At 36.9% G+C, this 24,875-nt stretch overlaps 2 protein-coding genes, 2 long non-coding RNA genes and 2 pseudogenes across 7 annotated transcripts; 2 read left to right on the top strand and 4 right to left on the bottom strand.

Moving 5' to 3' along the window:
• Positions 1-4: 4 nt before the first annotated feature.
• Positions 5-1,581, bottom strand: LOC110750119 (transcription initiation factor IIE subunit alpha-like; annotated as a pseudogene).
• Positions 1,582-1,702: 121 nt separating this feature from the next.
• Positions 1,703-3,839, top strand: LOC148292672 (transcription elongation factor SPT6 homolog). Its single transcript, XM_088245032.1, has 4 exons — positions 1,703-1,803; positions 1,932-2,141; positions 2,528-3,022; positions 3,486-3,839. Exons 1-4 carry the CDS (start codon positions 1,753-1,755, stop codon positions 3,738-3,740), a joined length of 1,011 nt encoding a protein of 336 aa, XP_088101158.1. The 5' UTR covers positions 1,703-1,752; the 3' UTR covers positions 3,741-3,839.
• A 5,793-nt stretch (positions 3,840-9,632) lies between these two features.
• LOC110750071 (uncharacterized) lies at positions 9,633-11,528 on the bottom strand. 2 transcript variants are annotated; one of them, XR_015826633.1, is made up of 4 exons: positions 10,858-11,528; positions 10,431-10,546; positions 10,179-10,364; positions 9,633-10,011 (listed from the first exon to the last, which is right to left on the bottom strand). It is a non-coding gene; the product is annotated as an uncharacterized LOC110750071 (long non-coding RNA). The 2 variants fall into 2 exon arrangements; XR_015826632.1 differs by having other exon boundaries at positions 10,179-10,212; positions 10,302-10,546; positions 10,858-11,523.
• Positions 11,529-11,573: 45 nt separating this feature from the next.
• On the top strand, positions 11,574-12,854 carry LOC148292671 (F-box/kelch-repeat protein At3g23880-like). Its single transcript, XM_088245895.1, has one exon. The coding sequence runs from the start codon at positions 11,574-11,576 to the stop codon at positions 12,852-12,854; it is 1,281 nt and encodes a 426-aa protein (XP_088102021.1).
• A 232-nt stretch (positions 12,855-13,086) lies between these two features.
• LOC148292670 (uncharacterized) lies at positions 13,087-15,157 on the bottom strand. Of its 3 annotated transcripts, none has more exons than XR_015826631.1 (4): positions 14,872-15,157; positions 14,703-14,769; positions 14,248-14,404; positions 13,087-13,762 (listed from the first exon to the last, which is right to left on the bottom strand). It is a non-coding gene; the product is annotated as an uncharacterized LOC148292670 (long non-coding RNA). The 3 variants fall into 3 exon arrangements; XR_015826630.1 differs by having other exon boundaries at positions 14,703-14,766; XR_015826629.1 differs by lacking the exon at positions 14,703-14,769.
• Positions 15,158-16,215: 1,058 nt separating this feature from the next.
• LOC110750117 (multiple C2 domain and transmembrane region protein 10 pseudogene) lies at positions 16,216-19,079 on the bottom strand (annotated as a pseudogene).
• Between the last annotated feature and the right edge of the window lie 5,796 nt (positions 19,080-24,875).

Below are 24,875 nucleotides of genomic sequence, written 5' to 3'. Positions count from 1 at the left end.
AGCTTCAACATTCCAAGTCTTTTGGTCCCCAACCTTCCTCCCAGTCTACATTGTCTTCTGCTGGATCCTCATCACGCTTTGACTTGACGCGGATCTGACAACTAGGAGCCTCTTCCACCTGTCCTTCAACCCAACAAAATTCAACTTCAACTTCAACACTCTTTATATACATTGGCCTTCCACTCGCTTCCCAATCTTGGAGGCTTCCCAATTCAGGAAAACCCAAGTCTTTGACTCTGTCAAGTTGTTCCGTTACTGGCTTCATCTGTACCTCCATCCTCTGAAGCCTGTCTTTTAATTCTTGACCCCGTGGCCGCCTTGCGTGGCTGTCACTTGCAACCACAAGTTCCCCGTTACAACTTTCACGGTGGAAGCAGGACCCATCGTTCTCCATAGACGTCAGGTACAACGCATCCAAACTGCTGTATCTTTTCCTACAGTGAGGGTTAGGACACACATATTCCTCAACATTGTTGTCGGCCTTGCCCAACTCATCTTTCAGTTTTTCCTCATACTGTGCAGCCTGTACCTAACAACGTCGTACATCTGGGCATAGTGCAGACAGGAGTAAGCTGTCCCTCCCCTTTGATCTCTGGCGACCAGTTTTTCCTCTCAAGAAACTGCAGAGTGGAACGAAGTTTCCTTGGGGGCAGTTTCAACTCCCCGGCCAAATCTTCTTCTCTCACCCATTGTCGTCTTGACAGCACACCGAGCACCACCACCGTGCGTCCTGTGGCGGCCCGACCGGTCTTGGGCTGCTTGTGATAGGTGTCGTAGAATGCTGTCACAAGCTCGTGTCACAAGCTCGCACCATTTAAGAAGAATAGTCGAGCGGCTATACTATTTGAATGATCAAATTTATTATTCTTTAAACTTAAAGCCAAACGGCTATACTATTTAAGGATTCGAATTTATTATATTTGAATCCTTAAATAGTACAGCCGAGAGGCTATACTATTTAAATATTCGAATTTACTATATTTAAAATGATAGTTTATTTATCTATATATATAAAGCAAAAGGCAGAGAATGGTGAAACATTCAAAATACCAGAAAATGCCCTTGGTTAATTCAAACATTAAAAATTGAAATTATTAATTAAATGAGGATAATATGGTAAATTCACAATTAAAAAATTAAATTTAAAAACAAAATCAGATAATGGATCCTACTTTTATGGAAAATAACTACCTTTTTTTTTTCCTAATTCTAAAAATAAAAAAAATAAAAAACCAATTGGCACACGCGTGAGCGTGTGGCACGGGGCTAGTTATTAGTAAATAAAATAATAATTAAAACATAATCACTAATTAATGTAATTAAATGAGGCTAAGATACAACTTAATTACAAATATCAAACTAAACAAACTAATTTTGTATAATTTTTTTTTAAAAAGTCCACAAATTAATTTAAATTTATTAATTACTATTTATCAACTAATTTATGAAATTAATTAAAATACTAATTCTTCACTAAATAAATAATACTTAAAACATAATTACTAATTAAAGTGATTAAATAATGCTAAGATATTTGTTAATTACAAATATTAAACTAAAGAAACTAATTTTTACGCCCATTTTTAGTGCGTTTGGACTCCTAGGCGGGCGCGTAGGCCCATTTTTGGAACACTGGCCGATTTTAAGTGCGTTTCGAAGCCACACGAGCATAAAGACTGGAGAAGTCTACAGAGTGAGCAAGAAAAATCTCAAAAGGGAAAGCAGCTTGCGAAGAAGAATTTCAAGCCAAGGATGATTGTTCATCCTCGCTTCCAGAATATATATGCAGATGAAGCAATGGAGGTATGCTTTAAATAATGTTGTTATATTAAGATTTTTATGTCTTGGTCTTTGTTTTGTAATTCAATACTTAATAGTAGTCCGGAAATACTTTTCTTACTCAATAGTGTGTCATCGGTTATGTTTAACAGTTATTGTCTGGTAAGGATGCTGGGGAAAGTATTTTTCGTCCTAGTTCTCGAGGGCCTTCGCATTTAACCTTAACTCTCAAGGTTTATGATGGAGTTTACGCTCACAAAGACATAGTTGAAGGTGGAAAGGAGCCTAAGGACGTTACAAGCCTACTCCGTATTGGGAAGACCCTGACGATTGGGGAGGACACTTTTGAGGATTTGGATGAGGTTAGCATTTTTAACACAATGTGTGTTCTCAGAGAGTTGTACTGCATTAGTCGTCTTACTTTTCTGTCAATTTACAACTAATGAAGGATAATCAGTTGTAAATCTTGATTCTGTTGACTGACTTTTAACCAATGAAATTGGCCTATATAGAATTTCATTTTGCCTGAATTGTGGATCGTTACAATATCCATGGCAAAAACAAATGGTATCAGATGCTTGTGTTGTACTTAGATGCTGATAATATGCAGTCTGAATAAGAATGCACATATTTAGTTCTAAAGGTTTTATGTTTCATATCAGATGCTTGTACTTAGATGCTAATAATATGCATTTGTGCTCTTGATATCGAGGGATAGAAATCTGATGGTAAACTAACTTCAATGCAGGTGATGGATCGTTACGTTGATCCGTTGGTGGCTCACTTGAAGGCAATGCTAAACTATCGCAAGTTCAGGAGGGGAACAAAAGCAGAAGTTGATGAACTTTTGTGGCTTGAGAAATTGGAGTATCCTATGAGGATAGCTTATTGTTTCGGGATATCGCATGAACATCCAGGCACTATCATCTTGACCTATATCCGGAGTGCAAATCCGCACCATGAGTATGTTGGTGTTTATCCCAAGGGGTTCAAGTTCAGAAAAAGAATGTTTGAGGACATCTATCGGCTTGTAGCATATTTCCAGCGCCATATTGATGACCCTCGGCTTGAGTCAGGACCATCCATTAGAACAGTTGCTGCTATGGTGCCAATGCGAAGCCAGCAACTGGGGGTTCTTCAGGGGCATCTCTGGGCAGTGGTTGGGGTGGTTCAACCAATGAGGGTGGTTGGAGAGGCCAGTCTTTTGACAGGGATCTATTATCCACACCGAGTTCACAAACAGGTAAACTGCAGCATGGGTTTTCAACTGTTTGTTTTCTTGCAATTCAATTGAGTGCAAATTAAAGGAGGTATCTTATTTAGTTTGCAACGTCTTCCAGCCTGTTTAGGCTTAAGCATTTTTAGAGTAGAATGGCAGCACAAAATAAAAATTAGAGCAGTTTAGTCTCTTATTGGTTAACAAATAGTTGCTCATTTTCTGCATATACCATATCCCATTGAAGAGGTCATTGGCCCTGCTCTTGGAATATGGATTACCCCTTACTGAAGTTTCATATTCGTCTTTGTTTAGCTGAGGTTTTGTTTTCATTTGATAACTGTTATATTTCCTCTTTTACTGGTTAAAATAAATTATTTGTATTTCTTTCTTTAATGTAGTGTAGTGCACCATATAGAATTCCTTACTTCCTTGATCAAAAAGACTTTCTTCATGACTTTCTCTTTCTTTTTTATGTTTGGTTTTACAGGCCGAAATGGTGGCAGTCGAGATGGACATCCAAGTGGCTTACCTAGACCATATGGTGGCCGTCACGGTGGCCATGACGGAGCAAGTTGTGATGCATATGATGCTGCTGCTGCTAATGATGATAATGGCACTTCAGGCTGGACTTCTGACCCAAAAAGAAGAAGGTTCAGATAATGAGCTTTGGGAATGGGGTTCTGAGCCCAAAATAAATAGAGTCTCAATATGGCTGAGAGCGCAGCAACGGCGGCGGTGGTAGTAGTGGTTGGTGAAGTGGGTTTTTGTTGTCAACTCAATATTATCCCTCTCCAAAAAATATTCCTCCCCTTGTAGTTTAGTTATTGCCAAACCTATAGGGCCTCTTTTGCTGATTTTCTCAATGACTCATGTAGAAGAATTTCAAATATTCCTATACAGAAAAATGTTATCAAAGAAAAGTTAACCAAAAGTATGTTTGAAGCATGTGCATATTCACAATTTATAAGCCACCCTTTTTTTTTTTTACATGCGATGACAACGCTTATATGCAAAAGTATGTTGATAGCAGTACGCATGCAGTAAATTAATGTCTCAACAAGCAATTCTCAGTTAAATTTTGTACTCATCTCTTTTCACCCAAGTACATGAAAGGGTGTATCTTTCTTCTGCTGCCGTGAGTTTTTTTGGCTCGTAGCTTTTGCGGCCCTCTACGCTCTTATTCCTCTATTTCGATCCAAAACTAAAAAACTAATATAGTGAAATGTAAACTTTTTATTTATTTATTTATTTGGTAAGTAAATAAATTGAAATGAATGTGAACCTTATTCATAGGCTCGATTAATTAGTATTTAAACCTCTTCTTTTATTTTATTTTTCATTATTTTTCTTTTAAGTCTTTTATTGCCCTCGACATAAGCAATCTTTACTGTAATAGGACTACAATCAGATCCTTGATAGTATAGGAAAAGGAATATTTAATCCTTGATAGTATAGGAAAAGGAATATTTACTTACTACTTATACAAAGTAAAATTGCGTAATTACAAACCATCAATGCAGTGCAGAAGCAACCTATAGGGTTGTTATTCTCCAAATTCCTCATCTTCTCCAATTCTCTCCTCTATCTTTCTACAGAAATAGGGTTTCTGGAGAAATCTTCAGGAATCGTTAAGGGTTCTGGTTCTCCCGAAATCGTCAGGAATCCTTAAATATTATCACAAAATCTATCGGAGCAATGTCAGATGTCTACTCGGTTAGCAAGAAAAGAACATTGTCAAACCCCCTCCTCCTTCCCGAAGAGATCTTTGATGAAATCCTCCTGAGGTTGCCCAGCAAAAGCGTAGGGAGATGCAGCGCAGTGTGCAAATCATGGAACTCTCTCGTCAACACCTTCTTTCGCTACCACACTTGCGACCACACTCGCTACCAATCCAATAACCACCACGACGAAGCTCAACTCCTCTTCCTTCAGTTTCACAATTCCTCGAGCATCATCCACAGAAGGCCTTACGCGGTGCATCGAGATAACTCTGCATGTAACTTGTATACCAAGCTTCCTAACCCGTTCGTAGCTTGCAACAAGTTACCTACTTGCCTCCAAGCAAAACAAGTTGAAGATGTGACTGTGGTGCACTACTAAAAAAAACCCCTTGTGCGACCAAACTTTGCGCGACGAAACAAAATTCGTCACGCAAAGTCACTTTGCGCGACAAATACAAATCATCGTCGTGCAAAGTATTACGCGACTCAATTTTGCGCAACGAAAAACAAATCGTCGCACAAAGTGACTTTGCACGACAAAACTTTGCGCAACGACTAAGAATCGTCGCGAAAAGTAACTTTGCGCGACGAATAATAGAATTCGGTGCACAGAGTTTTGCGCGACGAATAGTGATTCGTCTCGCAAAGTATTTACAAAAATAAATAAATAAAAAATTATTTTTAAAAATTTTTGGATGCCTATGCGCGACGAAATAATAATCTTCGTCTCGCAAAATCTTTACTAAAATTTTTATAAAAAATTAAAAAAAATTTGGATGACTTTGCGCGACGAAATATTAATCTTCGTCTCGCAAAGTCTATACTAAAATAAATAAAATAAAAAAAATTATTTTGTTAGAAAAATATATTATTGTAGTTTGGATTGGGTTTTTGTTAAAAATATATATTTTAAATTGACGATCAAATTGGTTCATTGTATTCATATAGGGTCAAGGAATGTAGCTGTAAAAAATCATCAAAATCGGAGTTAAAATAACCGTTTAATCGTGATTTTTGTTTATAACCATCGAAAAGTTTTGTCCCATTACGTGATCTCTGAATGTTTATTTTTTCCGATTTTTGGGGTATACGATCTCGAAGTATAAACAAACAAGTTTGATGGTTGGATCGTTGAAATTGGTTTCTTAGAATACATATGCTATTAAAACAATATATTCACTAACAATTAAGAGTTTATTTATACTTTTGTTAAATATAACATAAGATTTTGTGGTATCCACTAGTGTAAATATTTTAAATTGACGATCGAATGCAATCATTGTATTCATATAGGGTCAAGGAGTGTAGCTGTAAAAAATCATCAAAATCAGAGTTGAAATAACCGTTAAATCGTGATTTTTCGTTTATAACCGTCGAAAAGTTTTGTCCTATTACTTAATCTCTGAATGTTTATTTTTTCCGATTTTTGACGTATATGATCTCGAAGTGTAAACAAACAAATTTGACGGTTGGATCGTTGAAACTAGTTTCGTAGAATGCGTATGCCATGAAAACAATATATTCACTAACAAATAAGAGTTTATTTATACTTTTATTAAATATAACATAAGATTTTGTGGTATCTACTAGTGTAAATATTTTAAATTGACGATCGAATGCAATCATTGTATTCATATAGGGTCAAGGAGTGTAGCTGTAAAAAATCATCAAAATAAGAGTTGAAATAACCGTTAAATCGTGATTTTTCGTTTATAACCATCAAAATGTTTTGTCCTATTACTTAATCTCTGAATGTTTATTTTTTTCGATTTTTGGCGTATATGATCTCGAAGTGTAAACAAACAAATTTGAGGGTTGGATCGTTGAAACTAGTTTCGTAGAATGTGTATGCCATGAAAACAATATATTCACTAACAAATAAGAGTTTATTTATACTTTTATTAAATATAACATACGATTTTGTGGTATCTACTAGTGTAAATATTTTAAATTGACGATCGAATGCAGTAATTGTATTCATATAGCATCAAGGAGTGTAGCTGTAAAAAATCATCAAAATCAGGGTTGAAATAACCGTTAAATCATGATTTTTCGTTTATAACCGTCGAAATGTTTTGTCCCATTAATTGATCTCTTAATGTTTACTTGTTCTGAATTTTGGTGTATATGATCTCGAAGTATAAACAAACAAGTTTGACGGTTGGATCGTTGAGTAGCTTTAAATTTATTTATTTTGTACGTATAACACTTAAGAAATTGAATAGTATATGTATTTATTACTAGCTTTAAATATTTTTTAAGACTTTGCGCGACCAATTGGTATTTCGTCGCGCAAAGTATACTCTCAAAATTTGGGCGTGTACCAAAAATGGGAATTTTTTTGTAAAAAAAATTTCGACTTTGCGCGACCATTATATAAATATTCGTCGTGCAAAGTATACTCTAAAAATTTGGCGGGCACCAAAAATGGGATTTTTAAAATATAAAAAAAAAATTCGACTTTGCGCGACCAATATATAATTATTCGTCGTGCAAAGTATATATTCTAAAAATTTGGGCGTGTACCAAAAATGGGAATTTTTGTTTAAAACAAATTTTCGACTTTGCGCGACCAATATATAAATATTTGTCGCGCAAAGTATACTCTAAAAATTTGGCGGGCACCAAAAATGGGATTTTTAAAATTTAAAAAAAATTTCGACTTTGCGCGACCAATATATAAATATTCGTCGCGCAAAGTATACTCTAAAAATTTGGCGGGCACCAAAAATGGGATTTTTAAAATAAAATAAAAAATTTCGACTTTGCGCGACCAATATATAAATATTCGTCGCGCAAAGTATACTCTAAAAATTTGGCGGGCACCAAAATGGGACGCGGGAATATTTTGGTCGCGCAAAAGTTTGGGCGACCAGAAATTCGTCGCGCAAAACTGAAAAAATTTGGCGGGCACCGAAAATGGGAATTTTTTTTATAATTTTTTTTAAACATTTTGCGCGACCAATATATTGTTTCGTCGCGTAAAGTGATACGTTCTTTAAAAGCAAAATAACTCCTCCACCATTTTCTCAATGTCTTCTAAATCCTACCATTTCTCTCTTTCCCACTCCCCAAATCCTACCATTTCTCTCACACTCACTCCTCTCACTTAATCTCTCATCTCTCTCTTCACTATCTCTCTCTCTCTCTCTCTCTCTCTCTCTCTCTCTCTCACTCACTCTCTCATCTCTCTTTTCATCATCTCTCACTCTCACTCACTCACTCATCTCTCTCTCACTATCTTCTCTAATTCTCTCACACTCACTTCTCTGTAAATTTTAAATTTTTTTCATTAATATGTGTTTTTGGAGTTAGTTTTGAGTTTATGCCAATTATTTGTCATTGTTTTATGTTATTGTTTTGTTATTTGACAATATTTGTTTTTTTTTTGTGTAGGGAATTGTTGAGGCTTTGATGGCTAAAGTTGAGGATTTGATATAAGAGGCTTGTAGATTTTATTGTTGTACTTTGTTAATTTAAGTGTACATTTTGAATATTATGTATATTGGATAATTTGACCACTATTTTTCTTATGTAATTTTATTTTGAATATGTCAATTTAAATTAAAGTAATTAAGAAAAATAAAATCATACAATTAAATAAATTTAAAAAAAAATTAATATAATGAAATTGATATAAGAGAAATAATAATAAAAAATGTCAAAAACCTTGCGCGACAAAATATTTCGTCGCGCAAACTATTAAATGAGTTTATTTTAGTTTAAAATTTTCAAAAAACAAAAATTAAAAAAAATGATTATTTCGTCGCGCAAACCTTTGCGCGACGTTAACATTCGTCGCTCAAAGTACACTTGCGCGACATTCACATTCGTCGCGCAAAGGAGATATTATTCGTCGCGCAAAGTATATAATATTCGTCGCGTAAAGTAATTAATATTCGTCGCGCAAAGTTGTTATTGTCCGTCGCGCAAAGTTGTTATTTTCGTCGCACAAAGTCGTCATGATTCGTCGCGCAAGTTGTTATCCTTCGTCGCGCAAAATGACTTTGTGCGACAAAGAATTTTCGCCGTCGCGCAAACCCTTTCTTTACGAGTTTTGCGCGACCAAAATTTCGTCGCGCAAACTTTGCACGACGAAATTTTCCTCTGCGCGACCAAAAATCATTCGTCGCGCAAAGTGTTTTTTGTAGTAGTGAGTATAGATAAAGAATTTGGTTTGTCTCAAATTATGGAGAAGATTTTTCGTCTGCCCGTTGGCATTGTATTGTTACAGCTTGTGGTTCATTGCTCTGGTACTGAATTCAAGGTAAAACATGACAAAACTTTGTCTAATTATAGTAAAATTTATTGTTTTGAAGATAATCAAATATAGAAAGAAAAAAAGAGAGTTTTCCTCAGAATATTTGCTTAAACGTTGGTACTGCTGCATTTTCTGTTGAGTATTCCTCTTAATGTTAAATTGGGACCTTTTAGCTTCGTTTGATTTTTTTTTGTTTAAAGCTTTGGCTGGCTTGACACTTCAAATACGAAGAGAAGAGTCATTGCAAGGAACTTGTTTAAACCCTTCGTATATTTTTATAGTTTTAAAAAATTATAACTTTTACAAAAATGCAATAAAATAATAGAGAATTGACACAAGTCATAATCGCAACGCTTCAGCATCATTTGTTTGCCAACAAAATATGTTTTGTACAAGCTCCAAAAGGATTCACTATAGCTTCAACATTGCTTCATTTACTACAAATAGTAATAAACATAAGATAATGACAAGTGACATCACATGAATGGTGTATCGTTACTGCCACGTATCATTAGAGTTTTTTTTTTTTTTTTTGTTCAATTTAATAATTCACAAGAAATTCATAAAAATACAAAAATACATTATTTTTTTTTTAAGCTTAGTGAATAGTAAATCATGCAATGTTGAAGCATTCATGAAACATATTTTGGTGACAGATAAAATCAATTTCAACATCTACATCAGAATAGCGAATAATTAGAATGACACTCTGACGATGTACCCATGATGCACTAGTGAATAATAAATCATGCGATTTTGAAAAGGATATCAGCGACTGCTGGACCTGCAGAAGTTCCAGATAATTCAGTAATTTTCATGTTGCCTTCCTGGGAAATACTAACATGAACACTAAAACTATGCTTTTATAAAATTGTAATGTTTCAATGACGCTTTTGAATGTTCTGTTCTGATCTGCATTCTTCTTCCACTTGGGTTGTCTGAGATATTACACCAGCAAGCTGCAAGCATATCCTCAAGTGTTCCTAAAGCACCTTCAGTAACCTCCTCCTTCACTAGTTTGGGATCTTCTTCTGAAACAAAATTGCAACGTTCTTTTAGTTCATTATGTGATCATTTTGCTCCTCTTTTCTCTTTTGAGAGAGACTTAAAGAGAGATGTACAAGTTAATTATGACAAATAGAATAAGATGGAACAGCACATGTTACATGTACTATTTTGCTTTTCAAATGAGGCTAACCTTATCTGAGTGTTGATCTCAACCCCTTTTGGTTCTTTTCCAAGGTCCAAGCAAAAATAACATAAAATGAGGATCAGTAGACAAATATTTAATTAAATTACTAGAAACAGAAAGTAAAAATACCTTAAGAGCATCCAAATCCGATCCGACTGTGGAAATCTCGTCTTGAGTCAGAGAAATCCTTGACTGCTTGAAGATTCGATTAAAGCCTAAGCAAATTAAGAACATAAATATTGTGCAAAAATAACAAACCTCTAGCGTTTGAATCGTAGCTTCATTCATAGCCAATTCAACTTCGTATCCTTTAAGATCTTGCTCAGTAGTTTCCTTGCTGCGCTTGGCTTCCTCGAGCTCTGCATTTGCAACCTCTAGCATATACCTCACCAGGGCAAAACTCAGTGTAGGTTCGCAGTTAAAAACCAACAATTGAACTGAAAAGTGCCTAATTTGATAAAAAATTTGGCCCAAAAAATGGAACTTCAAGGGAATTTGACAGTCATAATTTACAGATAATTATACAATAAAATACCGAAAATATATACAAAAAGATAATGATTTTCACAGATAATTTACAATTAAATACCCAAACATTTTAACCCTAAATCAAATTAGGGACATAGAAATTGAATTTTCAAAAAACATAGAAAATAATAGTAAGAGAAAGAAGGACAGTTGTTACCTATGGATCCATGGAGGAAGGGAGGCTCTCATGGATAGAGAGCGCGAGACCGAGCGAACCAGCGAGAGAGCGCCGGCGAGACAGAGAGCCGTCGAGGCCAAAAGTATTTAGTAGTATTTAAACCTCTTCTTTTATTTTATTTTTCATTATTTTTCTTTTAAGTCGTTTATTGCCCTTGACATAAGCAATCTTTACTGTAATAGGACTACAATCAGATCCTTGATAGTATAGGAAAAGGAATATTTAAGGAAAGCTTAAATACAGAGTGCTTCAGGTTTCCTATTTCTATTGGGATTGAAACACCTAATTCTACTGGCTTAAGGAAAGCTTAAGATGTCCTTGATGAGGAGGACTCCTAAGTGAAGCCTATAAAAGGACGTCCCTGTGCTATCGACTATTACACACTCACTATTATTCTCACCCCATCTAGAGAGAGATAAAGAGCCTGATAGCAGAGAAGACAACCTGTGCCCGTCATGTCTGATCAAGGTAAGTGTTTAGTTCATATAAACCTATTATGACTTACAATATTTACTTACTGTAATTAGACTTGTACAAAGTAAACTTGCGTAATTATAAACCATCAGTGCAGTCGTTATTCTCCAAATTCCTCATCTTCACCAATTCTCTCCTCTATCTTTCTACAGAAATAGGGGTTCTGGTTCTCCCGAAATCGTCAGGAATCCTTAAATATTATCACAAAATCTATCGAAGCAATGTCAGATGTCTACTCGGGTAGCAAGAAAAGAACATTGTCAAACATCCTCCTCCTTCCCGAAGAGATCTTTGATGAAATCCTCCTGAGGTTGCCCAGCAAAAGCGTAGGGAGATGCAGCGCAGTGTGCAAAACATGGAACTCTCTCGTCAACACCTTCTTTCGAAACCACACTCGCTACCAATCCAATAGCGACCACGACGACGCTCAACTCCTCTTCCTTCAGTTTCATGATTCCAAGAGAATCATCAACAGAAGTCATTACGCGTTGCATCGGGATAACTCTACATGTAACGTGTATACCAAGCTTCCTAACCCGTTCGCAGCTTGCAACAAGTTACCTACTTGCCTCCGAGGAGCAGAAAAAGTTGAAGATCTGACTCTGGTTGGAACTTGTAACGGGCTCATATGCCTGGTTGCTCGTGATAATGAGATTCACTTTGCTGCATCAATTTGGAACCCTCGTATTAGAAAGTTGGTGGCTTTACCTAAGCCTGGCCTTGCCGTGTACAAAGATATTGATCAAGTAAGATATGGCTTTGGTTATGATTCTTACACCAACGACTATAAGGTTTTGAGATGTGTGAACCACAAATATATCCGCCAAAGCACTTGTCAAGTTGAGATTTGGTCGTTAGCCAGAGGCTCCTGGAAGAGTCTTAGTTCTGCTGCTGATCATGTTATCCTCCCTACCAACTCTCATCCTATCCTCCCTGCCAACTTTCATCCTGGCCAGCTCTTCAATAGATGGGGTGTTGTGTTTGTCAATGGCTCTCTGCATTGGCTCCAACTTGCCAGAAACTGGAAGGTGAATAAGATGGATTATTTGGTTGCATCGTTTGATATGGCGAGTGAGTTATTTGGTGAGACAACTGTGCCAGAAGCTTTACGAAAAGAATTATACTCAGAACCTAGACGACGAGAGTGGTTTATTTCAAGATACAGAGAGTCCATTGCCCTTGTTAATATTCGTAACGATAGAGAACGTTGGTTTGGTTGTCGTGTTGAGATCTGGGTGATGGCGGAGTATGGCGTGGCGGCATCTTGGGCTAACCTATGTACCGTGCAGCTGCCAGATTTTTTGTTGATGCCGCTTGGTTTTAGAAAGAGTGGTGAAGTGGTTTATATGAGATATATTAATGGTCAATCTATGTTGCTAGACCCTGAGTCCAAACAAGTTAGTCATTTTGAAATTGATGGGAGCAACAATCGCTTGAAGTTCATGGATTATTTTGTGGAGAGCCTTGTCTTATTAGACCAACCCAATGCTATTTCATACTAGAAAGAAAGACAGAAACCGAATCAAGACAACATCCACCTTGTATGCCAAACACAAATAGCAACAAGTCATTAGCCGAAACAGGCATGCTTCTATCTATGTAGGCATTAGTCATTAAATTAATGTGAATTATCATCTGTGTATTTTTTTTAATCTTGCAAAATGAACGAATGATGCCATTAGTTTCTGGAAGTGAAAGAATTGTCATTAGGGGAAAATAACTAATAAAGAAACCTGAAGGAACAATCAAAATCATATGCATCTGAAAAATTAATGACTCAAATTCAGCTGCTTAGACCTAAGCACTCAAATCTCAATTACTGCAACGGACCCAAGTATGGGTCATCATAAATATCTGAAAACTTTAAGGCTCAAAGTCAGCTGCTAAGATATAGGCAGTCAATCTTAATCGTTTCAATGAATCCCAGTACATACCATCCATTCAGCTGCTAAGGTTTCACATCCAGCTTTCTCATAATGCACATTGAATTTGGGCTTCCATTCCCAAAAGCAACTAGTTACTGGCGCACCCAATTCGCCTTTGGATTCATCTGGTCGACCAGGAATCAAAACTTTCATCCTCTTCCTCTCCAATTATGTAGCCATCAGAGCTTCCACTTGACAAAATTGGATCAACATGTTTGAAGTTTTCACTGGTGTTTAATGACCTAAAACCTCCTTGGTGATTTAGTTGCTTCAAGAAAGGCTGATCTAAATTGTAACAGCTCAAAAACTTCCTTCTCCCATCAAATTTAGCACCAAAAATTCCGTTTTTTTTTTTCTTTCTAAAACGTGGGAGACTGAATTGATGTGAACTTGAGCTTTTCACAATCAATTTCCACCTTTAATTAACAGCATTACAGCATGGTGCAGAACTGTATGAGAGTACTTCCATACCCACAAACTGAATTCTGCAATGATCAATCAAAACAATGATTCAACAACAATTTGACTTTACCCTTTATTGCATGAGACTAATTGACAAAATGAAGAAGTATAATTTGCAAATCACATGTTGTATGTAGCTTTCATGATTCCAACTTTTCCCCAACACAAAAAAGAAAAAAGAAAAAAAGAAGCACAAACTGATACGAAGAGAAGTTAATATCAATTACCAATCTTGAACTTCAGTTAACACCCAAAAACTGGTTAAGATATTTATTATAAGTTGAGAAAAAAGACTAAACATAATTAGCAACCAGTAGCTTTCCTGCACAACTCTAAAAGAAACTCACAGATTTATGGCAAAAGAAGAACTAATTTCTCAAATATATTAGTTGACTTTAAAATGAGAGCAAAAGATGCATTAGTAAAATTGAATCTAGTTGGATTTAATTCTTTGTAAGTGAAGTTATCATAATTAAATTGAAATAATATAATAAAGAGATTTGCTCACCATTTGGTCAACCAGTACACACTGTAAACCACTGTATTGATCATCCGATCCGATAAGTTTTGGTCGCCATATTCTACAGACTCGAACTTTGATCTTCTTGTTAAATTGGAATGGTTCCAAACCACGAATGTGAACGAAACTCATTGTATTTTTAAAGCTGAAAATAAAATATATTTTTTCTTAGTATAAAAAGGTATGCAGGTATTTATCAAAAGTGACAGTAAAAATATAGAAATGTTTAACTATGAATAGATCAAAGTTGAAACCTGAGAAGTACAAACAGAAAAAAAAATCAGCCACACAGAAAATCTATAACCACACGCAAACAGGAATTCTATAACATCTATTAGAATTATAATTCTGATCTGGAGTCATTTAAAATAAAAAAAAATAAAAAAAAGAAGGAGTCTATAACCACACGCAAAAAGAAAATCAGCCACACAGACATCAATTACCAGATTGATGAGCAGACTGGGGGTTCTCATATTGATTACTCCAGTTCTTTTTCCTTAGATTTTCCTACTTGTAACACCAAACCAAACTCAATTTCGGATTTACTTCTCAATTTTCGACATGACAAATGAATAAACAAACCTAGAAAACCAAAAGAACGTTAAAACCAACCTTTTTTTACGAAACCTAGAAATCCCTTTGAGCTAAACCCGTGCGATGAGAAGAAGGATGAAGCGCAGCTGGAATGGCAACACTGGAACACAACATCTGAGAGGAAAACCGATGAGATAAAGACCAAAGGGCGGCTGGATTCGCAGCGCGCCTCCCCAAACGAAAATCGACGGCCCCCCACGCATGCAGAACAGTGAACTCTGATCTTCCATGGCTGCCCCCAACCAGCCCAACCAGCTGGTTCGAAATGGACTGGAAATCTCTGAGCGAACGAAACGTTCGCAAGGGAGGAGATGCGAATGGGAAGGGGCAAAAAGGGAAGAGGAGAAAAGGTTTAGTGGAGGGCATTTTCGGCAATTCACTGTGCTGAAGAGAAAACAAAACGTGTAACAACAGTAAAATGAGGGGCATTCTCGTAATTCCACTGTGCTTAAGAACAGTGTTTAGTTGGATTGCCATTTATAGCATGTTTACTAATCCGGAATTGAATTCCGTCTATGGAGAATTCATGCGTTTACTTCACATCAAGGAATTGAAAAGTAAGCAGGGCCCACACAAAATTAGGAATTGAATTCCTGATTTTGGAGGAATTCAATTCCGGAATTGAAGGTGGTATTCTAATTCCTGGAGAATTCACCCATTAGGAATTCATCTTTTTTACCCATTATATCCTCACACAATTTTCAAAATTCCAAATATGCCATCTACTTTAACCAAAAAATGTGGACATTTTAGTAATTAGTACCACTCCTACCCCAATTCCATATGATTTAGTAAACAACTTCAATAGGAATTCGGAATCTAACTCCCCTCAATTCATATGGTTTAGTAAACAACTCCATTAGGAATCCGGAATCTAATTCTCCTCAATCCAACTCCTCCTCAATTCAATTCATCTTCAATTCAATTCCCCCTAATTCAATTCCGGATTAGTAAACATGCCATTAGTATATATATAATTTGCTTTCATTTATGTGTCTTCTTATTCTTTCAATTCAAACATTTTGTTGAGCAGGCACGCATTTGGCATTTTTGGTAGTTCGAATTATATGACGAGATACGATTCACAATCAAATGTAATACCAAACAAATCATTGGATTAGTGTAATTCTACACAGACACATAAATATAAGCAAAGATAATAACTACAAGTCAGATTGAACTTCCATAATACACGAATTGCATCTTCAACAAAACAGTTAGCTAACACCACCTTACGCATAGGACCAAAAAGGAAAAGATAACATCCATCCTACATATCAAACACAAAAAGGCCATTCCCTTCCTTTCAACTATATCCAAAAGTCCTAAATATGATGATAATGATGCAATGAATTCAACCCTCTACAACAAGCTATCAGCCCTGGTGGGTAGCCTACTAAAGAAACTCAAAGGTTGGCAAGGCAACTTGCTCCTGAACCTCGGCGGCCTCAGCACATACAAGCCCAACAAAACCACCACAACTCTGATCCCCTCATCCAATTCCTCATCCAATTCATCGGCATAGATGCTCTCAGCTTGGGAAAGCCGGATATCCATGTGGGGAGGTTGGCGTGGTCTAGACTTATATCGCCAAAGTCCCAAGAAGGCAGTGTAAAGCAAAATCATTAGGATTATGAGCTCTGGAAATGCAACAAGCAAGAGGAAAAATGCAACAAATAGAGCAGAGTAGGCCGGCTTGTTCCAACTGCGCATCAATTCAACAAATCTTCCCATAGCAACAAGTCTTGAGAGAACATTCATTAGTTGAAAGAAGTTGGCTTTGCTCCTTCTCATGCTCCACATATGAGAGTCATGATCAAGCATATACTCCACGACCTCTCTGCCCAATTGCGGCTCTGCCCGGCTAAGCCTAGACGCCACCACATTCATTGCTTGATACCTCAGGGTCTCCAATTGATTCACACTCAAAGGGTTCACAAAATGCATCTTTGGTAACGGTGGCATTGTGTACATATGCATCATGTTAGCCATATTAGCACATGTAAACCGAATAGCTAAATCAAGCTCACCCATTTTCTTTACCCCTGAAGTGTGCAGCATGAGGAGGGGATACGAGTGAGTAATATAAACCCGATCAAATTCAAGTGTGGACAATCGAATCCTAACTTTCCCAATTCGTGAATCACGAGCTCCTGGATTGTTTGCCAAGTTCTTGTTTATGCGGGAATTATCAAACACTCCAATTGTGACAACTGTGCAGGGATCATACACCTCCCAAGTGTACTGCTCGTTCCATTTTGGGGACAAGCTATTGACAACAGTTCGAGTTCGAATCCATTTGTGACCATACTTTGCAACACAATAGGCATCACTAGACCCTTTTTCCCTTCTTTGATTTTCATTGGCATAAGCCCTGTTGCACCCAAAATCCCCATTTCAAGCACACCAATATGAGGCTTCCAAAGCCGCTTGTCGGTTGGCTTAAGATCACTGCTATACATTGTGGCCTCATCTAGCACACGATAACCACCATCAAGTGAAACCCAAAGATGAATTCTAGACCCAAACCTTGTAATCATTTTGGACTCTTCTGCTGCATTGTTGAAATGGTTGTTGTCAAGATTAAACCATCTTGAAACCATTGGCTTTTCATCTGTTCGCTTTTCGATTGCTATCATCGGAAGAAGCACTCTCCCCACCACCTCATCACGCCCTGGCCCGACCTTGTCTTCAACAGAAACCAACAAGTAGTCGTCTATTGGCTCAGCCACCACAAACTTCATCTCATCATTCCAATAAGGGTTGTATAGGCTCCTCAAGCTGCTTGGCTGTGCAATTCTAGTCCTCAAAACCTGGTTTCCCACTTGAACTTTCACGAAAAGCTCAGGAAAGCTAATCATTATAGGCCCTTTCTTACCAAGAACAATGTCTTGAGCTTCAATGATGGACACTCTCAAATACCACAGCCTCGGGGACAAATAAACCTTCGACTTAATTGAACAAAACCCATCAAAATTCACATTAGCAGACTTTGAATGCCAAGCTTCAGCAAATGCCTCATCAGCCTGAGTCCCAAACCAAATTGAAAGCATCACCTCCCATGTTTTCTACTTATCACCCTTCTTATCCTCCATTCTATACCATTGTGGAGCCAACTGACTATCCGGCAAGGCACTCTTCGGAACCTCATTCAAATCAAACCAAACATGGCCTAAGAAGTCATCTTTGCTGCCGTCTTTCACAAAAATCTCCACCATTGATGACTGTATGCAATCTTTTGAAAAAGCAAAAACTTGACCCCACTCAACATTGTTCAAACCAACCTTCTTTGTAATTCCTCTGTAGTTCCCTACCTTCACTTCAGCCACCAAATCTCCACCACCAAACAAAGAGATTCCTTTGGATTTCACAACTCTCACATAAAGGTACTGCATTTGCTCAACAAGGTCATAAGTAGAGCTAGCTTTGTCCTTTTTCAAAGACTCACCTCCAAGTTGAGGCTGAGTCTCTTTGAGTGTAAACTCGGTCAACCTATTTGAGTATACACCCACCCCACCGCCCCCAACACCGAACATAACAGAACCAGGCCCTGTATTAATCAAAACAGGCTTGTTCATCAGAATCACCTCACTTGGACTTGGTTGATCCACATTCTTTGAGTGGTGGTTGTTGTTCTGGTTATGTTGGGTTTGCTTTGTTTCTTGTACCAGCTGCTGATTTGCCGCCATGGTTGAGTTTGGTCCCTGAAGTTTCTTGCTTTTCTTTGAAAACCCAGAAGCCGAAGCAGAAGGAGCAGAAATAGAGGATGAGACTGTTCCATTAGCCCCAAATTCCTTGACCTCTTCCCTTGTTGAAAGGTAAAGCTTGAAGCTTATTTCCCCTCTGATGTGAGAAAAAAGGCTCCTTTTGTCAAGGGTATAAAGCTGAGGGACCTCTTCACCTTCTTTTGCAATGTTAGTGCCCGAAACTCGAACTTTTCCCAGGAAATTTCTGCTATTGCTGGACCTCCTCTCGTTGAAGACATTGGCTTCTATGGTTCTGTAAGGAAGATCAGCCACGTCTTTGATATGGAACACAAGCTTTTCGTTCCAAATGGGGTTGAGGTCTTTGTATTTTACTTGGGTTCTGAGCCTTTGGTTCTCAAACTCTATTTCTACAAATGGTGAAGAGGAACCTTCACCGTTTTTGGGCATGAGGTTGTGTGCTGCTACCACCTCCACCACAAGCTTTTCTTTGCTGTGGTTGCTGTTGTTGTTGGTACTCATAGTCATGGTTCTGCTTCTCTGTTGAAGAATAAGGAAGCAGGTTAAGAAATTTGAAGACAACCCAGAAGAGAGACAGAGACAGAGACAGAGACAGAAGGACAATGAACAGGGACGAATTCAAGATTTCGAAATACACTGGGCTGGATTCCCTTATAAACAAACTCGATGGTACGAGTGAATTTCATTGATAACAAAAATTATATACCTAATCAGGGGGGACAAATTGAGCCATACCCTCAAAATGCATATAGTACATAAGATATAAACTAATAAAAAAAGACAATATAGAATAAACATGCAATGCAAATACATAATACAACTATTTGAGTTGCACCCTTCTAGGCTTGAAAGAGTTGAAATCACTAAATAAACATGCAATCCCATAGTTTTTCACAACAAAAATAAGGAAAAAACAAATGCAGACGACATCATGGCAATATAAATACTCTCAGACTCCCCACGAAATTGTGATGTAAGTCCATTACGACCTATTTCATCAAGAAGTGTCTTGGTTGCACCAAATAAATAAATCAAACTTTTGATAGAACTAGAATGAGACCCCCAAGAAATGTCTTGGCTTCTTTGTGTTTTCACCCTCATGAATTGATGCTTTCTGTCCCACTCAAGTAGTTTTGACTCTGTTTACTGTGAATGCAGGTACGAAGTGGGCTATCCCTTCTATTTAGCTATAGATATTTTTTTTGGGGGGCTAAGACTACATCACATTTAAAAATCAAATTTTTTTTGGCATGGGCTATAGCCCATACAGCCCATTAGCTGCATTCGTCCCTGACAATGAAGAGCCAAAAAGGAAGGAGATGGTAAACAGAGCAGAGAGAGACAATGGAGATTCAGAGAGATAGAGAGATATGGAACAATGGGACAAATGAGGAGGCTCAAGAAAAAGCTCAAAATCACTATAGGAATCATACGAGCGTGCATCAGAGTTATTCCAGAGAGAGAGAGAGAGAGATTAATGTAGACTACTTTAGTGTACAAAGGAGCAAGATATGAACTGAGTTGGTAAAAGTAAAAAACAGTCAAATTTCCACCTTCTTTTTGGTGAAGCGTTTTGAAAACGCACCGATGGCCAAGGGAGAACACGGTTGGACATATTGGATATAGCGGGGCCCACAACATTCTTAACATTAACCTACCATGTAAAACTATATTACCATTTCTATAACCTTGAAATTAATAGAGATGGTCAACGGCCTTGTGTTATTCGAGTTGAGGCAGAACGTTTGTATACACAACCCATAACCACAACACACAATGTTTGGTTCTTATGATTACTGTGCTCACGAACAATAATGAAATTGCTGTTTTGTCCTGCTAATGAATTAAATAGTAGTTGTTGGCCGAAATCCAATATTTTTTTTAATATTTTAAACCAAATTGAAGTATAGTGCCACCAAACAAACAATCTCAAAGTCCGAGGTTTTTGTTTTTTAATTTTCTCCCAAAATTTTTGTTTTATTTTTATTTGTTCTTTTATGTTTTTGAGAATGTTTGGTCTCCACAACTTCGAGGCGCGTGCGCGTTACACGGTCTCTGTAATACTGTTACGGTGTTAGCACCGTAGCTGTCATGTGGGGTCCCCAAGTAACCCCGTAATTTGCAACGTCGTTTCGTTTGTCGCACCCAAAAAAAATCTTTCAACTCCAATCACAGGACTTAGCATGGCGATAAAAAAATTGTAATGAAATCTGACGGCTGAGAATGAGATGGCCCATTTTTAATATCTAATTCTATTCCAACCATTAATTATTATTTTTTTAATTCTATGATTAATTTAATTGTTATGTGCAACTCAATTGGTTTATAGCCAGAACGATAATAATAATAATACTAATAATCATTTATTTATGTATTTTGGGTCTGAGATACGCTAGATTATTCAAGGGCAAATAATTGGGCCTTTGCATTTTTTAGGGCTTGGGTTGGCCCAAACACTAGAAACTGAAATTGATGATGGGTCAATCAAACATTGGGCCTTGATGGCATGTGTTATCCCTTTTCCTAATTGCCTCCAAAGCTAATAAACGTTCTCTAACTTGATTCAAAACTTATTAACTAATAAAGCCTTTTTTCTTTCGTCATAAAATGGTAATATGATTTAACAAACTCTTAACCAACTGAAACAAGAAGTTGTGAACACTACATCAACTATTCAACACTCTCTTATGCCACTCTTACGTAATTATCTATCAATCATTATGTACGTGAATCAACTCAGACTTAGTTACTTATTAATCATTACGTACGTGAATCAATTTACAATCTTGTGCATGTAAACGTGCGTGCGAATTATATCATTACACTTAAAACGTGTGGGCTTTTGTTTCCTCAAGATTTTTTAAATTAACTAACTTTACACTTTTGAGTATTTAAAGTTTAAACCCTAAATCATTATTCCTTTATTTAACCGGGTAAATATGGTTATCCATGTTATGTATCCAAGTCATGGAGTTACATAATCAATAGTCCTAGTTTCAAACACGCCCGCCTCATCAACAGTGATGCACGCACAATCAAATATCAAATCCAATGTCCAAAACAACCATGTTCAAATTACTCAATCATATCTACATACATTTCCAAATGTAATTTTCACTCATCGCGATGGGACACTCTCGGATCATCTAAAAAGGTGAGTGTGGCAAGTCTATGAATCCATATCCATCCTGCAATGGCACAACTACTTTTTGGTAACCCAACCAATGTGTTTTGGGTACTAAAAGCAGGAATAAGTTTGGATTTCATTCGACCAAAGAAAAAAAGATGTTTGGATTCCATTTTGTAATTACACGTGGTTTTTATTCCTTGAAACATATTTATAATTAACTATGCATATGATATCTATGAGTTTTATTGCATGAATTTTTCTTTGCAACCTAGTTTGTCGCCCACTTGACAACGTGTGTTGTGTGGCAAGTCTATGAATCCACGTGTGCAATGAGACACTCTCGGATCATCCAAAAAGGTGAGTGTGGCAAGTCTATGAATCCATATCTATCCTGCAATGGTACAACTACTTTTTGGTAACCCAACCAATGTGTTTTGGGTACTAAAAGCATGAATAAGTTTGGATTCTATTCGACCAAAAGAAAAAAAAGATGTTTGGATTCCATTTTGTAATTACACATGGTTTTTATTCTTTGAAACATATTTGTAATTAACTATGCATATGATACCTATGAGTTTTATTGCATGAATTTTTCTTTGCAACCTAGTTTGTCGCCCACTTGACAACTTGTGTTGTGTGGAAGCAATTTCTGAAGATTTTATTCCTAGTCTCAAGTGGAAATTCAAATATGCTATCTCCATTTTCTATGTACCTATCTAAAATATTGACATTTGTACACCCAATAACATTAATTTAACGTAGTTAACTCTAATAAAGTCCTTTTCTTCTTCATAAAATGGTAACATGATTTAACCAACTCTTAACTAACCTAAACAAGAAATTATGAACACGACACCAATTTTGTAACGCTCTCGTGGCTATCAATCATTACATACGTAGATCAACTCAAATATAATTGCCTATCAATCATTACATACACATATCAACTCATACGTAGCATGAGAATTATGTCATAACATTTACAAGTTACAACACATGGGCTTTTGTATCCTCAAGATTTTTTAAATTAACCAACTTTTACACTTTTGAGTATTTTAAAAATATTGACACAAGGAAAAAGAGTACCACAACGCCTCCACAAAAAATACAGAAAAAACACCCTACTGCACATCCCTATCTTTCCTTAGAAGAGAGTCCAACCAAGGTGCCACTCAAACGAAACTGGAGCATTCTTCGAGCCAAATTGAGTAAGAGCATGCGCCACACCGCTGCCCTACAGAACATCCGTCACGTACATGTCGACCACCAACCATCTAGTATCTTCCACCACATTGCGAATGTTGCTCCACCAACCCATTTTGCCAATAAGCATTGAAACAGCTTCTTGGGAGGCAATTGCAAGTATAAAATGATTAAAACCCAAAAAGCCTATCATCAATAAACCTTCCCGTATGGCTACTATCTCCCTCCCCTAAACATCCAACCCCTGCGGCCCTGCAGCAGCAAAACCACAAAAGAAAATTCCTTTCATATAGAACAAACTATATAGCCACTATCTATCTCCTTCCTTGTATGCTTCTAGGTAACTGGGTGATAGGTGTGTAGATAAGTCAAGATACCTCAAACATATCAAGTCACCCAAGGAATTCGGCAGATCAACAAGATCACAGTGATCAATTGTGCCACACAATCAAATTCAATGTCCAAATACCACGTTCAAATTGCTCAAGCATATCTACATCCATTTACAAATGTAATTTTCACTCGTCGCAATGGGACACTTCGGATCATCCAAAAAGGTGAGTGTGGCAAGTCTATGAATCCATATCCATCATGCAATGGCACAACTACTTTTTGGTAACCCAACCAATGTGTTTTGGGTGCTAAAAGTAGAAATAAGTTTGGATTCCATTCGACCAAAAGAAAAAAAGAAGTTTGGATTCCATTTTGAGTTAGCACTTGCTTTCAATTAATTACACGTGGTTTTTATTCCTTGAAATATATTTGTAATTAACTATGCATATGATATCTATGCATAAAAGCTATTTCTTAAATAAATAAATAAAAGAAAATCAATAGAGCTATATTGAATCCCAAGCATTGAGGCCCATCAAAAATATATTGAGTCCACCAACTCAATTCTAGCCCACTAAACTTGCTTGGGTTTCACAGTGGGATTAACCCGACCCATTTTCATAGCCCGAAACAAATCCCCCTTAGCTCCGGTTGAGGGTTTCAGGGTTGGTTTGGAGTTGCTTAACTTAAAAAATAAGCAGCTTTGAAAAAAAGTTTTGGAGATTTGGGTGTTTGGTAAAACAAATCCAAGCTGCTTATTTAATAATTTGTTGTCATTCAAAGCTAAAAAACATAAGCAGGTGGGGAGCTGCTTCTAAAATCTGCTGTCATGAGGGATGGCAAAAATCCCTGCCGGGGGGGAATTTTCGGGGCCAAATCGGGTACGGGTACGGGGGAGACCCGAAAAAAAAATCCCCGACATGTTCAGGCCGGGTATGGTAATTGTGTCCCCGTCCCCAAACCCGGCCCGAAATATATATATTTCTAATTTTAATTAATATATATCTTAAAAGCCTTAAAACATTTTTGTGATGGAGGCATGGGGTTTCGAACCCATGACCTCCTTTAGAACCCAACAACTTACCTTACCACTACTCCACCAATTGTCTTTGTGTTACAGAGAAATAATTAATTAATTTAATGGTTACAATTCCAATTCCAGCTAACAAACATGCATATTAAGAACAAAATTCATATGCAAATATGTATAATAATCAATAAATTCAAACAATCCAAATATAATAGGAAAAATAAAACACAATAACAAATACTGATTTTAAAAAACAAAATCCGTATGCAAACATGTATAATCAACAAATTTAAACAATTCAAAGATAACAAAAATAATCAAACGCCACGACAAATATTGATTTTTTTTTAAAAACGAAATTTATATGCAAACATGATTTTTTCTCTAAAACTACGGTCGATAGATAGAGGTGCCGCAGATTCCACAAGCGGAAATTACGGGCTCATGGAAAGTAGAGACGACTTCTTGAACGTGTTCGGAAATTATGGGCTCACATAAATTACGGTTGAAGCTGTAATTGCTAGGGTTTCTCTAAAACTAGGTCTATAAACTAGTGATTTTTGGGAGCTCAAGTGATGAGCCCCAAGAAGCGGTGCGTGAA

This window comes from Prunus avium, chromosome 8 (assembly GCF_965620075.1).
Source record: "Prunus avium chromosome 8, drPruAviu1.hap1.1, whole genome shotgun sequence".
Taxonomy (NCBI): Eukaryota; Viridiplantae; Streptophyta; class Magnoliopsida; order Rosales; family Rosaceae; genus Prunus; species Prunus avium.
This window is presented reverse-complemented; position numbering and strand designations above follow the sequence as displayed.

Coding starts and splice junctions, on each gene's coding strand:
- LOC148292672 (XM_088245032.1), top strand. CDS start 1,753: ATGATTGTTCATCCTCGCTTCCAGAATATATATGCAGATGAAGCAATG. Junction 2,142..2,527: donor CTTTTGAGGATTTGGATGAG/GTTAGCATTTTT, acceptor ACTTCAATGCAG/GTGATGGATCGTTACGTTGA. Junction 3,023..3,485: donor CACACCGAGTTCACAAACAG/GTAAACTGCAGC, acceptor TTGGTTTTACAG/GCCGAAATGGTGGCAGTCGA.
- LOC148292671 (XM_088245895.1), top strand. CDS start 11,574: ATGTCAGATGTCTACTCGGGTAGCAAGAAAAGAACATTGTCAAACATC.